The following is a 12,481-nucleotide window of genomic DNA, read 5'->3' as shown; positions in this document are numbered from 1 at the left end:
TTATTATTTTTTTCTTATTACAAAGATCTTCAGGAATAGTGTTGCATAGAAGTGGTGATAACACCAGAGGTCAGGAGTTTGAGACCAGCCTGGCCAACACAGTGAAACCCCACCTCTACTAAACATACAATAATTAGCTGGGTGTGGTGGCGTGCGCCTGTAACCCCGGCTACTCGGGAGGCTGAGGCAGGAGAATCGCTTGAACCTGGGAGGCAGAGGTTGCAGTGAGCCAAGATTACACCACTGCACTCCAGCCTGGGTGACAGAGTTAGACTCTGTCTCTAAAACAAAACAAAACAACAACAACAAAAAAGAAGTGGTGTCAACGGCCACCCTTGTTTTGTTCCTTGTTTTGTTCCTGATTTCCAAGTGAAAGTTTTCAAATTTTTACCATTAAATACAATCTTTGCTAAAATTTTTTGTATCTATATTTCAATAGGTGAAGGATGTTTCTATCTCTTCATAATTTTCTAAGATTTATTTATTTATTTATTTGTTTAGAGACGGAACCTTGCTCTGGTTGCCCAGGCTGGAGTGCAGTGGTACGATCTCAGCTGATAGCAACCTCCACTTCCTGGGTTCAAGTGATTCTCCTGCCTCAGCCTCCTGAGTAGCTAGGACTACAGGTACATGCTACCACACTCGGCTAATTTTTGTATTTTTAGTAGAGACGGGGTTTCACCATGTTGGCCAGGCTGGTCTTGGAGTTGACCTCAAGTGATTGCCTGCCTCAGCCTCCTGAAGTGCTGTAATTTTTTTCTGAAAGTTTCAGCTCCAAGATAGGAATTGAGCAACTCAGCTACAGGCATGGATAAAGCAGAAAGATGGGTGTTTCAAGCTGCCGTGACAGCAAGCAGAAATAATACTGGGAAAAATGAGATATAGATAGAGATACAGAGAAATCGGTATTGGCAAGATGGTGCTGGAGAACTGAACTATGGAGCTCACGCTGGATAGGAAGGGGAGGGAGGAAACATGAGAGAGAGAAGGAGAAAGCAGAGGGGTTCAATACAGCAGATGGCCAGGTTGTGTGAGACAAAGTAGGAGCCTGGAGCAGTGTGAATAACAATGAGAGAGCTAAAGGATTGGGGGTTGAGGCCAGAGGGTAAACTGTTTGAACTGAAATGCAATATTTTTTTATTTTATTTTATTTTTTTTTTGAGACAGGATCTTGCCCTGTCACCCAGGATGGAATGCAGTGGCATGATCACAGCTGACTGCAGCCTTGACCTCCTGGGCTCAAGCGATCCTCCCATCTCAACCTCCTGAGGAGCTGGGACTATAGGTGTGCACCACTACACCAGGCTAATTCAAAATTTGTGTGTGTGTGGAGAAAGGGTTCCACTATGTTGCCCAGGCTAGTCTCAAACTCCTAGGCTCAAGCGATTGTCCCCCTTCAACCTCCCAAAGTGCTGGGATTATAGGTGTGAGCCACCATGCCCCCATCCTTAAATGTAGTTTTAATGGGGCTGCTATATTAGTTATTAGTCAAGATAGTCTCTACATGCTGCAATAATAAACCCCAACTCTCAGGAGATTTACAGAATACAAATTCTTTTTTTAAAAAAATTATTATTATTATTATTTTAGACGGAGTCTCACTCTGTCACCCAGACTGGAGTGCAGTGGCACGATCTCAGCTCACTGCAACCTCCGTCTCCCAGGTTCAAGCGATTCTCCTGTCTCAGCCTCCAGAGTAGCTGGGATTACAGGTGTGTGCCAGCATGCCCAGCTAATTTTGTATTTTAGTAGAGATGGGGTTTCACCATGTTGGTCAGGCTGGTCTCGAACTCCTGACCTTGTGATCAGCCTGCCTTGGCCTCCCAAAGTGCTGGGATTATAGGCGTGAGCTACCGTGCCCAGCCAACAAGTTTAACTCTTGATCACATACAGCCCAATGCAGATGTCCTTGGTTAGATGGTTCGGACGGTGCCTCTCCTCAAAGCTGTGAATTAGGAACCAAGGCTTTTAAAAATGTCTAGTGGCCCCTTGCATTCCAGCTCTCATCTACGTCAGCCTTGCTTGTTGGTATAATACACTGATGTAAGGTACGATGGAAGGCGTGAAGGTTCACGTGATTCCTTCTTAGGCACTTCATCTGGAAGTAACACCTATGACTTCTGCTCATATTCCAGCCATGAGAACCAGTCATATGGCCCCACCTAGATGCAAATGCATCTGGGAAATGTAGTCTCTGTTTAGAAACTTTCCCAGCCATACCCCCGTAGGATGGAGGGCAGAATTCAGAAGTCAATGGCGATTGTTTTCAGGGCAGGAGGAAAAGTGATCCAGTTCTGAGTGTATGGTACCAGTAAGTAGGGATGGCATAGATGTCGACTGAATGGCAGGAGCCTCAAACAAATGGAGTTATACTTACAGCAAAGAGACAATGACCTGGAAGTGATACAATATCTCTTAGTGGCCTTTGGCTAAGGTCAAGTGCAGGAATGATACTATGGATGAGGGAGAACATCAACCCCAAATCTCACCCTTAAGTATATGGGGTGAGAGAAAGAGTACTCTTGGTTCGATAGAACTGTAGGAAAAGGGTTATCCTCTGAGGCACTTTTATTGAAGAAGGATCTACAGCACTTAACCTTGAGGCATAATGGAAAGGTTTGAGAAGGAAGAGAGTGATGGGAGTCTGGACCAAGGGAGAAGACGGATACAATAGTATAGGGATGAGACTGTGCAGAGGAAGCAGACAGAACTTACATACTAGGTGCTGAACAAGTATAGATGGAATGTGTGGTGGGATGGATGCATTTGGTTACATAATTGAAAAACAATTGCTAGGCACAGTGGCTCACGCCTGCAACCCCAGTACTTTGGGAGGCCGAGGCCAGTGGATCAATTGAGATCAGGAGTTCGAAACCAGCCTGGGTAACATGGTGAAACCCTATCTCCACTAAAAACACAAAAATCAGCCAGGTGTAGTGGCATGTGCCTGTAGTCCCAGCTACTCAAGAGGCTGAGGCAGGAGAATCGCTTGAGCCCAGGAGGCAGAGGTTGCAGTGTGCTGAGATTGTACCACTGCACTTCAGCCTGGGCAACAGAGCGAGACTCTTAAAAAAACAAAAACAAAAACAAAAAACAAAAGAAGGAATTCTTGCAATACTCTGGGGAGCGGCAGGTGGAACTCAGTTCTCTTGGCTGCCATCTAGGTGGGTTATACTTCCGGATAATTAAGGTGTCTGGTAGATAAGAACATTACTTTGGAAAGAGCCATCCCTGTTTTTTTTTTTTTTGTTGTTGTTGTTGTTTTCCGAGTGAAATCTATGGGGAATATTAGAAATCAGTGCTGGTAACTTCTAGGGAGGCTCCATCACGACAGGAGGTCCTCAGGGCAGAAAGGCCCACACAGGGAGGGGAAATGTGTTGACTGGGAGTGGTGAGAACACTTTGCTGTGGCCTACAAAGTGAAAGGGTAGAATAAGGGAGATTCACCAAGGAAGCCAAGAGCAACCCGTCATGGAGGGTGGAAGGAAATCAGCAGAGTGTAGGGACATTGAAGTCAAAGTCAGCAGGGTCAAATGATGCCGAGAAGTCAAGTGAGACGAAGCCCAGAGTGTCCATTTGACTTAGTGCAAAAGTGATACATGTCCTAAAGCCAAAGGCAGACCCATAAATACTCAAACACCGAATACCGTTTGGAGAGAAAAGAAGACTCAGAGTTGCGTCATCCTACTATAAATGTTATTTTATTTTTTCTGACCCCTTTATGTCTGTCTTATGTGACAACAACTTCCTTTTCTCATAAATGAATTTGAGTAGCCATATAATTTAATCTAGAGGTGATTTTTTTTCCTACCCACTGCTGCCTTATTCTATTTGCCTTAGATTGCTTATTTATAAATTTAAAACAGAAAGACATTGTCTAGTTGCATGCTAAATTCTGGTTAAATCCAAAGATGCCATACCTGTGCCATAGTATTATTAAAGCTATAGTCATCCCTGCCATGTATTTCCCACACTATGAAATTTGCTCCAACGTCTTTAACGTAGCCATTATCATCAAATCTGAAAGAAACAACACACAGAAAGATACTAGTTTAATATAAAATAGAGGGGTTAAGAGTTCCGACTGCTGAGTCAGAAGTGCTGAGGTTTAAATCCTGTCTTTATCACTTCATAAAGTGATAAAGTAACTCCGGCGGAGTTAAACTCTTGAAGTCTTGATTTTTTTTTCTGTAAAATAATAACAGTACCTATTGTTTAGGTGTCTTTTGACAGCTGGAGGAAATAAACAGATGTTCTTTCATTCGCCTCTCAAAATAAAACCTGATAGTAACAAAGGAGAAATGTTTTACTTTTTGACCATCTGGAACTCTAAGTTCTCTTCACTGGACAGGGTCCATCTGTTGATCAGGTGAGGGTAGCTTAGGCACTGCTGTCATGGGTGTTAGCAGGGAGAAGGATGGCAGGATGTGATGGATGGAGAAAGGGCAGAGCAGGATGCCCCGGTGTCCTTTAGCTCATATATTCATTGGCTGCCTATTATCTACTAGACGTACTAGAGAATGAAACCACAGAATTATTGTGATGAGAACGGAGATGCTGCAGATCTCCCCGTAGAAGGAACCAGCTGGATGGTGTGGCTGAGTCTGGAAGGATCAGTGATGTCGGTAAGTTGAGGTGGGACTGAGAAGCAGATGTAGCCTGTACACTCCCTGGATCTATAGTCACGCCTAGCCCATGCTCAGAGAATGGACGACAACTTCTATCAATAGCAGACACCAGCAAAGGGACTCAAAGATGGACTGGCTACCCCTGCTTTGATGCTGGGGCTGGAGACACAGGCCCCCTTGGGCTTATTTTACCTCAAACTCAGTGAGTGTTCAAAAGAGCTGTAGTGCTTCATATTAATATTTTTCTCCCTGCCACCATGTGAACACAGAGGCTTGAGCTCAGAGGTAAAAGTTCAGTTCTTGATAAAGTCGTGCCTTTGCACACCAGAACTTGTGACCGTAAGAATGGCTGCATGCTTTGCTTCTCCATCAGTTACTCCCATATTTCTGAATGAAATTGTGCCCCCTGCCCGTTGGCTAGAATTTCACTTAGGACCTTAGTGTCAGGCACTTGTTTCGAGGCTGCTGGCGCCGGGACTGTCGCCCCACCTTCTCCATCTGATAGAACTTCTTCCTGCACTCACTTCTCTGTCTCTATCATCCAAAATAACAGGTCCTTGACAGCGTCTCCTGACTCACTGCCCCATCTCTGCTTCACCTCACAGCTGTATCTGGCTTTCTAGGTCTGCTAAACTTGCTACCACCCAACCCTTGTTATTCAAAGCATTTATAGTCCCATTCTCACAAACTGGGGACAAAATTTCAAATGTCAAAAGTGGTACCTGAGAATAGGTACCTTTCCATCCTACTTAGTTTTGAGAAGTCATAAAGAGATGAACTCAGAAGGTTAGTTCTTAAACAGCATGACTAGCTAGGGATTGGAGTATTGGTGTTTGGCTTCTTTTCTGATAGGGAAGAAGGCCACAGAAAATTCAAAAACTCTACTGAGAGCTCTGGAGCCCTTTCCCAACAGATGAATACACACGTGTGTAGGCACACGCGGATTTCTGTATAGTTTCAGAGATTTGGGTCAGGCTTTAGCAAAGCTCTAATTCTAGGAGCTTTGGAAAGAACAGAATGTTTGATTGCATTTTCCCAAAGTCACCAGACTATTGAATTATTACTATTTATAGGTAATTTAGAGATGGGGTCTTGCTCTGTTGCAGAGGCTGGAGTGAGTGGCACAATCATAGCTCACTATAACCTCTAACCCTTGGGCTCAAGGGATCCTCCTAACTTTAGGACTACAGGTATGTGCCACCACACCCAGTACATTTTAAAATTTTTTGTAGAGATGGGGAGTCTCACTATGTTGTCCAGACTCATCTTCAACACCTGGCCTCAAACCATCCTCCCGCCTCTGCTTCCCAAAGCACTGGGATTACAGGTGTGAGCCACCACGCCTGGCCAGATTCTTAAATTATTAAGAACTAGTGCAAGCCATATGTTTTATTTGAAAAAAACAAAATCTTAATTGAACTGAGCTGGCATCTTTCGCAAGAGCAATACGCTACACTGTCATCTAGTGGCAATAAGTGTAAATTACATGACCCATAATTTCTGGATTTGTAAAGATCTTTCATAATGTTTAATTTATATCATTGAAAATATCTGACAAAATACTTGTCTATGTAAGCATGGCTTATTTTCATGAATGTTCTTTAGGGTATGATACTAATTAAGCCTCAGAAATGCAGAAATGTTACTAGTTGGCAACCCTGCCTTGCGATTTGTAACCTCCCCACGATGGCAGTTCCATTTTGGGAACTGGGAAACAGGCCTCTCTGTGGACCTGCAAACCTATTAGACGAATCCTTGTGGCTATCCCATTGTATTAACCATGGCTTTCATCTTCTGTATTCTGATGCCATAACTTCTGGGGCCTTGTGCTCTCTGGGGGGTCTGCGGAAGGTCAGCCAATTCCCAGAGATAGCAAACAACTCTTCCAGGAGCCCCTGCCTATGAAAGGGGGTTCTTTATTAGTAGCCCTGGGCTACTATCCTCCTACCCTCATCACCCCAGAGGCAGACACCCTACAACCAGGGGACAGTCCCTAGTCCCCAGAGCGCCATTGAAATTATTCAAAGTAGCCAATTTCAAACGTGCTTACCCTGCCTCTCCTATTCCTTCCCACAGAAACTGCAATAAGGCTCTGCCCACATTTCCCCCTCACTCCCTCTGCCTCCTGACTGACCCTGGCGTTTCCACGTGTGGCCCCGTGGGGCGTGCCTTGCCCCAGTTTCCAGGGATCTGTATGTATAAAACACTTCCTTCCTGATGGTCATCTCCGCGTCTGTATATCTTATCATACCTGACTAAAGCGAATCCTCAGGACCCTTAAAACACCCACAATATCTGTTCCTGAACTCCCTGCAGGGTAACAAAGAAATCCTGCCCCATTGTTTCCTCCAGGGTTGCTTCTGTGGCACTAAATTCTAGTTTGGGATTGGAGAGTAATAGACTCATCATCAAATGCTAGTAAGCGTGAGGCGAGCCCTGGGACTCTGAATCCAGCTGTGATGACTTCGGTTCCCAGCTGGATCACACTCCCAGGACTGGCTTCCTTCTTATGAGTGTTGGACAGTGAATCTATTGTCCTTTTATTGGTCAAACTCTGCCGAGCCTTGTACCTGAGCCATTCCCTATAAGGATAAGGCATTTATTATAATCCAGAGGCCTAGACTATGGGCTAATTTCCCAGTGGCCACCCCTGCCGCTGATGCTGCTGATTCTCAAAGCTTAATTGATTCGAGTCTGCCAGAGTCTCAAAGTGAGCAGCTAAATTCACCTCTGATGAATACCTGACCGGCTGCCCAGTTATCACCTATGTCTACCATAATTCAATGGAACTGGGCGTGGGCCTTACTGATCTGCCCCTCTGTCGTTGGCCTCTAGTATTCAGTTCATTATCTTAGGAGAATTGGAAGCAAAAGGTTTGATCAAGTGATTCGTAGTAGCAGAGAGACAAATAAGTTATTTCTAGAAACAAATGCTGCCACAAGAATCCCAAATAGTGCCGTTCCAGTAGACTACTCTCCCGCCTCACCCTCTCCCATCCCCCACTTGTCCTCTCATCTGCCCCTTGACCTTGTAGAGATTTCCAGCTCCCCAATTCCTCTCTCCCTCCCACCCTCCCTTCCTTCCCCCTCTCTCTCCCTCCCTGCTTTCTCACTTTCTCTCTCTCCTTCTTCCCTTCCTCCCTTCCTTTCCTTCCCTCCTTCCTTCTTCTTTCCTCCCTCCCTCTCTTCCCTCTCTGCTTTCCTCCCTCCCTTCCCTCCCTCCCTCCCTCCCTCTCCTTCCTTCCTTCCTTCCTTCCTTCCTTCCTTCCTTCCACAGAATTTCACTCTGTTGCCCAGGCTAGAGTGCAATGGTACAATCTTGGTGCACTGCAACCTCTGGGTTCAAGCGATTCTCCTGCTTCAGGCTCCCGAGTAGCTGGGATTACAGGCACCCACCACCAGCCCAGCTAATTTCTGTGTTTTTAGTAGAGATGGGGTTTCACCATGATGGCCAGGGTGGTTTCGAACTCCTGACCTCAAGTGATCCGCCCACCTTGGCCTCCGGAAGTGCTGGGATTACAGGCGGAGCCACCGTGCCCCGCCCTCCCTGCTTTCTCACACAGCATTTCTCTCCTACATTCTCTTCGTTCCCTACTCAGCCCATTCTCATGGCTAATCATCTGACCCCCAGTTATACTTATGCTAATTTTGCTGGTGAGAAATCTGTCAGTCTAGGCGACATTCCATGGTAGGTAATCTGTCTTATTTGTATGACAGCGTATGTGATTTTCCATTTTTCTTTGCTGTTTTATGGCTTCATTCTGAGGTATCTGAGACTTCATGCCAATCCTCAACCATATGATTTGGGCCTTAAATTCTGAAAAGTTTTCATATTTTCTTTCTTTTCGTTGAATGTTGCTTCTCTTTTCAACGCATTTTCTGTAATTTCCCCTTCTGGAAAAAACTATTAAGCACATATTGAAATTTGTTATTCTGCTGAAATTGTTTCTTAGCTTCTTTCTTATTTAACTGTTTACCTATTTGTGTTGCATCCTGGTAAATTTCCACATCTCTCTTTTTTCAGTAATTCTCTCTTCGCGTGTATCTAATCTGGTTTGTAATTGTGTCTAAAATTTTGAATTTAATGACTACATTTTCACGTCTAGAATTTCAAATGTTTAAAAATATGCCTTTCTTTTCATAGTCATATTATTTCATTATGATTTCTACTTTATTTTTCCTCTTTATTCATTTTGAACACATTTTCTATATTGTTCAGATTGTTCTGTTATTTTTAAGCATTTGTTTTGTGTGCTCATTTTCAACTTATTTTATCTGCTGACTCACCCTCATGAGGATCCATTTCCTTAAATGTTTGTAAATGTAGATGATCAATTTTTTTGATGGTGGTGACTTTTCCAGTAAGAATATTATGTCTCTGGATTTGCTTTTCCAATTACCTTTGTTTCAAGGGGTTTGCTTAGGGGTTTCAAGTCTACTTTATAATTTTTAGCTTCATTTTTCTTGTGGCACTTTCTATGACTAAACTCTATTCCTATTAGGTATAAGTTCAGATCCACATCCATAGGAGGCCTGAGGCGAACATTTTGGTGGACATCTTCTATTCTTATAGGAGGTATGTTTTTGCCTACAAATTCATGTAGGTTACAACCTTCCTTGTGGCTGACCTGGGCATTAAGCAGAGTTTTCTAGTCAGTCTCTCTCTCTCTCTCTCTCTCTTTTTGGACTAGGTAGCTCTTAATATATCCTGAATTTATGAAATAGCCTCTTGGCCTCACAGGGGCTTGAAAACCCAGCTTCCAATTTCTAGTTCCATTATCCTGGGCCAATACCCCTGGATCGCACAGGCAGGCTGAAGAGCGTTGCTCTAATGTTCAGTTCTCTCTTCACTTCTGCAGAGTGCACCTTCTTTCTTTCAAGTTTAGTTATGTACAAAATATTTTTGTTATGTTTTATCCAGGATGACGTGTCTATCACAGGTAGGGAGTGACTCAACTTAGCTCAGTCTGCTATATTACTATAATCAGAATGACTCACTTTTAACCTTCCTTTCCTTATCCTCAAACTGTAAACATGCTCATCTATCTTCCTCCTTAAAAAAAATCCAGGTTATATTTTGTGTTTTTCTCTATAGGTAAATTCCTGTCTCTTTTTTCTATTTTCCAGCCAAAAGCTGAACAAGTGTACACTACATTTTGCCTCTACTTGTAAACTTCTAGTTTATTTTGCAAATCCCCTGCAGTCTGGCTTCTGTTCTCACCATTTCGTAGAAACTACTCTCCCTTGAGGAACAGTAAGGAAGCCACTTGCTGCATCTGAGTGAGTGAGGTGAAGTTTAATCGGAGAAAGGTAACAGAGGCAGAAAATCAAATAGAACCTTGGAAGTCATTGTAAGGGCTTGGCTTTTACTCCATGGTAAGGACTTTGAGCTTTGGAGCAATGTCCTTTGACTTTGTTTTCAAGGTTTTACTCTTGCTGCTATATGGAGGCAAGAGTGGGAACAGAGAGAGCAACAAAAAGGCTATGGTAATAATCCAGGTCAGTGAGGATGGCTTGGGTCAGTGTGACAGCAGGCATTGACAAATAGATAGACCCAACAGGCTTTGCTAATGGATTTGATGTAGGGTATATGAGAGAGGCAGGAGTCAGGGAGATTCCAGTTTTGGCCAGATCAACAAGAAGGATGGAGTTGCTATCACTTAGAATGGGGAAGGCTACTGGTGGAAGCAGGTTTTGAGGGGAAGATTAGGAGTTCAGTTTTGGACAGGTTATGTTTGATATATCTATTGACATCTAAGTGGAAAAGTGGTATGTGTATTTAACATCTCAGTGGATGTGTGAGTCTGGGGTTCAGGAACTGTATCTGATTACATTTTATAGACCACCTTGCAGTTAGATTTGAGCCACGACAATAGGTTCTGGATAACGGGATGTGGGTGGGAACCACCTCTAGTTCTGAGCCTTTAAAACATCCCATACAATCCTCCAGTCTTTTTCCCAGACATGGCGGCAAGCTAGGAGAGACCGTGTCCAGATGATGTAGTTCTGCATATCAGATGATGACATGGAGAGTTACCCTAAGCATACTTGACAGGTACAAGGGGAGATGGTCAGGCTGTAGGTGCAGTGTTGGGATATATCAATATATTGAGACATCCTGGCCCATGTGACTGGATGACGACATTCAAAGAGAAACTTGAGACGGGGAAAAGAAAAGAAATCCCTGAGCCTTGGGGCATTCCAACACTAAGAGGTCAGGGAGAGAGAGAGCCAGGTGTCAAGCTTCGGAGCGGGAACGTTTGTAGTGCGAGCGGCAAAAGAGAGAATTAAATATGGGTGATGTTGAAAAAAGCAAAAATATTTTTGCTTTGATTTAGAAGTGTGTCCAGTGTCACACCGTGGAAAAGGGAGGCAAGCACAAGACTGGGCCCAATCTCCATGGTCTCTGTGGGTGGAAGACAGGTGAGTGGCTGGATTCTCGTACGCAGATACCAAGAAGGACAAAGGCATCGTCTGCGGAGAGGAGACATGGAAGGAGCAGTTGGAGAATCCCAAGAAGCACATCCCTGGAACAAAAATGATCTCCACTGGTGTTAAAAAGAAGGCAGAAAGAATTGGTCACTGCCTTACTTACTTACAAATCAGAATTGTCTCATTCTTTTATGTGTACTGGAGTGCAACTGATCTCATACACCAGAATTCAGCTCATGTATAACTGGCAGAATATTTTTGTTGGACAGCCCTGATAAGTAAGACTGGCTTCTGGTTAAATGAATATGATCAGTTTTTTTGAATTTTGACAGTAATTCACACTCAGTAAATGCTCTCCCTGTTTCCCCTTCTAAAGATATGATTGGACTTGATGAGTAATGCTCAACTTTTCACAAAGGCGAGAATGCCATCCCCAAACCTATTGGAGACTGGTTTTTAATTTAGATGTGTATAACTAGTTATTTGAATATATTTTAATATTGGAAAAATCCTTGCCCTGTCTCAGAACCAAGCAAGACTCACCTGTTTTTTTTTTTTTTTTTCAATTTGTGTTCATTTGCCTGTGAAAGGCAAGGGCTGAAGATAAGGTCGCAATGTTTATGTTTTTGGTCTTAACTCTGCCAGTCTAATTAGAATTTCCTGTATCTAAAATGCTGCCTTTTACTTATTGAAGGGCATTTTAATGGTTTATGTGTCGTATCAAATAAAAACACTTCTCACACTTATAGATGACCTTGTCATCTTTTAAAAGTCAGTGTGACAAGAAATAGTAGCAAGTTAAACTTTACTTTCAGACTCTTTACTAAGTCAGACTTTTAACTTAGGATTGTCATTAAACAGCCATTCAAAAACGCAAAACTGTAGAATTCCTGTGTATGTGTGATTGGCAATGGCGCTTTGCCAACTTATTAGAAGGATTAAAGTAGAGGAGTTATATACAAAATTATAAATTATAGGTGATCATAAGACTTAAGAAAATTAAAAACAAAATCTCAGATCATGAAAAAAAAAAAGAAATCAGGGAGGAACTACGTAATTAAGGGGGTGCTACCAGCAAGGAAGCAGGAAAACAGGAGAATGAGCTATCCTGGAAGCCAGATGAAGAAAATATTTCAAGTGGGAGTAAATGATTAACCATGTCAATTCTTGTCAATGAGATCAAGGAAGGTGGGACCTGAGCATTGACCATCGGTTTAGCTGAATGGAGGTCACGGATCATGTTGGCTGGCGGTGCCAGTAGAGTGGTGAGCACAAAGGCCAGACCGAGGGCAATTTGGGAGAGAGTGGGAGGAGAGCTGATGACAGCAACCACAGAAGCTGAAGGGCTAGTAAGGTCAAGACAGGGATTTTGGTGTTTTTTTGTGAACATGTTGTTGATTTTGTTTTGCTTTGTTTCTTGGT

The 12,481-nt window shown here is 43.3% G+C and overlaps 1 protein-coding gene across 16 annotated transcripts in view; it reads right to left on the bottom strand.

Moving 5' to 3' along the window:
• CATSPERE (catsper channel auxiliary subunit epsilon) overlaps positions 1–12,481 on the bottom strand; it is a 176,387-nt gene that overhangs the window by 37,094 nt on the left and 126,812 nt on the right. For 15 of the 16 annotated variants that reach the window (XR_001885184.1, XR_001885185.1, XM_017870387.1 and 12 more), the window contains one exon: positions 3,921–4,020. Coding sequence is in view for 14 of the 16 variants with exons in the window: in XM_017870387.1 (XP_017725876.1) it covers positions 3,921–4,020 (100 nt within the window). In the remaining 2 variants the exon portion in view is untranslated. Of the gene's footprint in view, positions 1–3,920; positions 4,021–9,927; positions 11,155–12,481 lie in introns of those variants that run through there. The other variant, XM_017870395.1, reaches the window with a different exon arrangement.

The sequence above is a fragment of the Rhinopithecus bieti genome, unplaced genomic scaffold (assembly GCF_001698545.2).
Source record: "Rhinopithecus bieti isolate Rb0 unplaced genomic scaffold, ASM169854v2 scaffold_5132, whole genome shotgun sequence".
NCBI lineage: Eukaryota > Metazoa > Chordata > Mammalia > Primates > Cercopithecidae > Rhinopithecus > Rhinopithecus bieti.
This window is presented reverse-complemented; position numbering and strand designations above follow the sequence as displayed.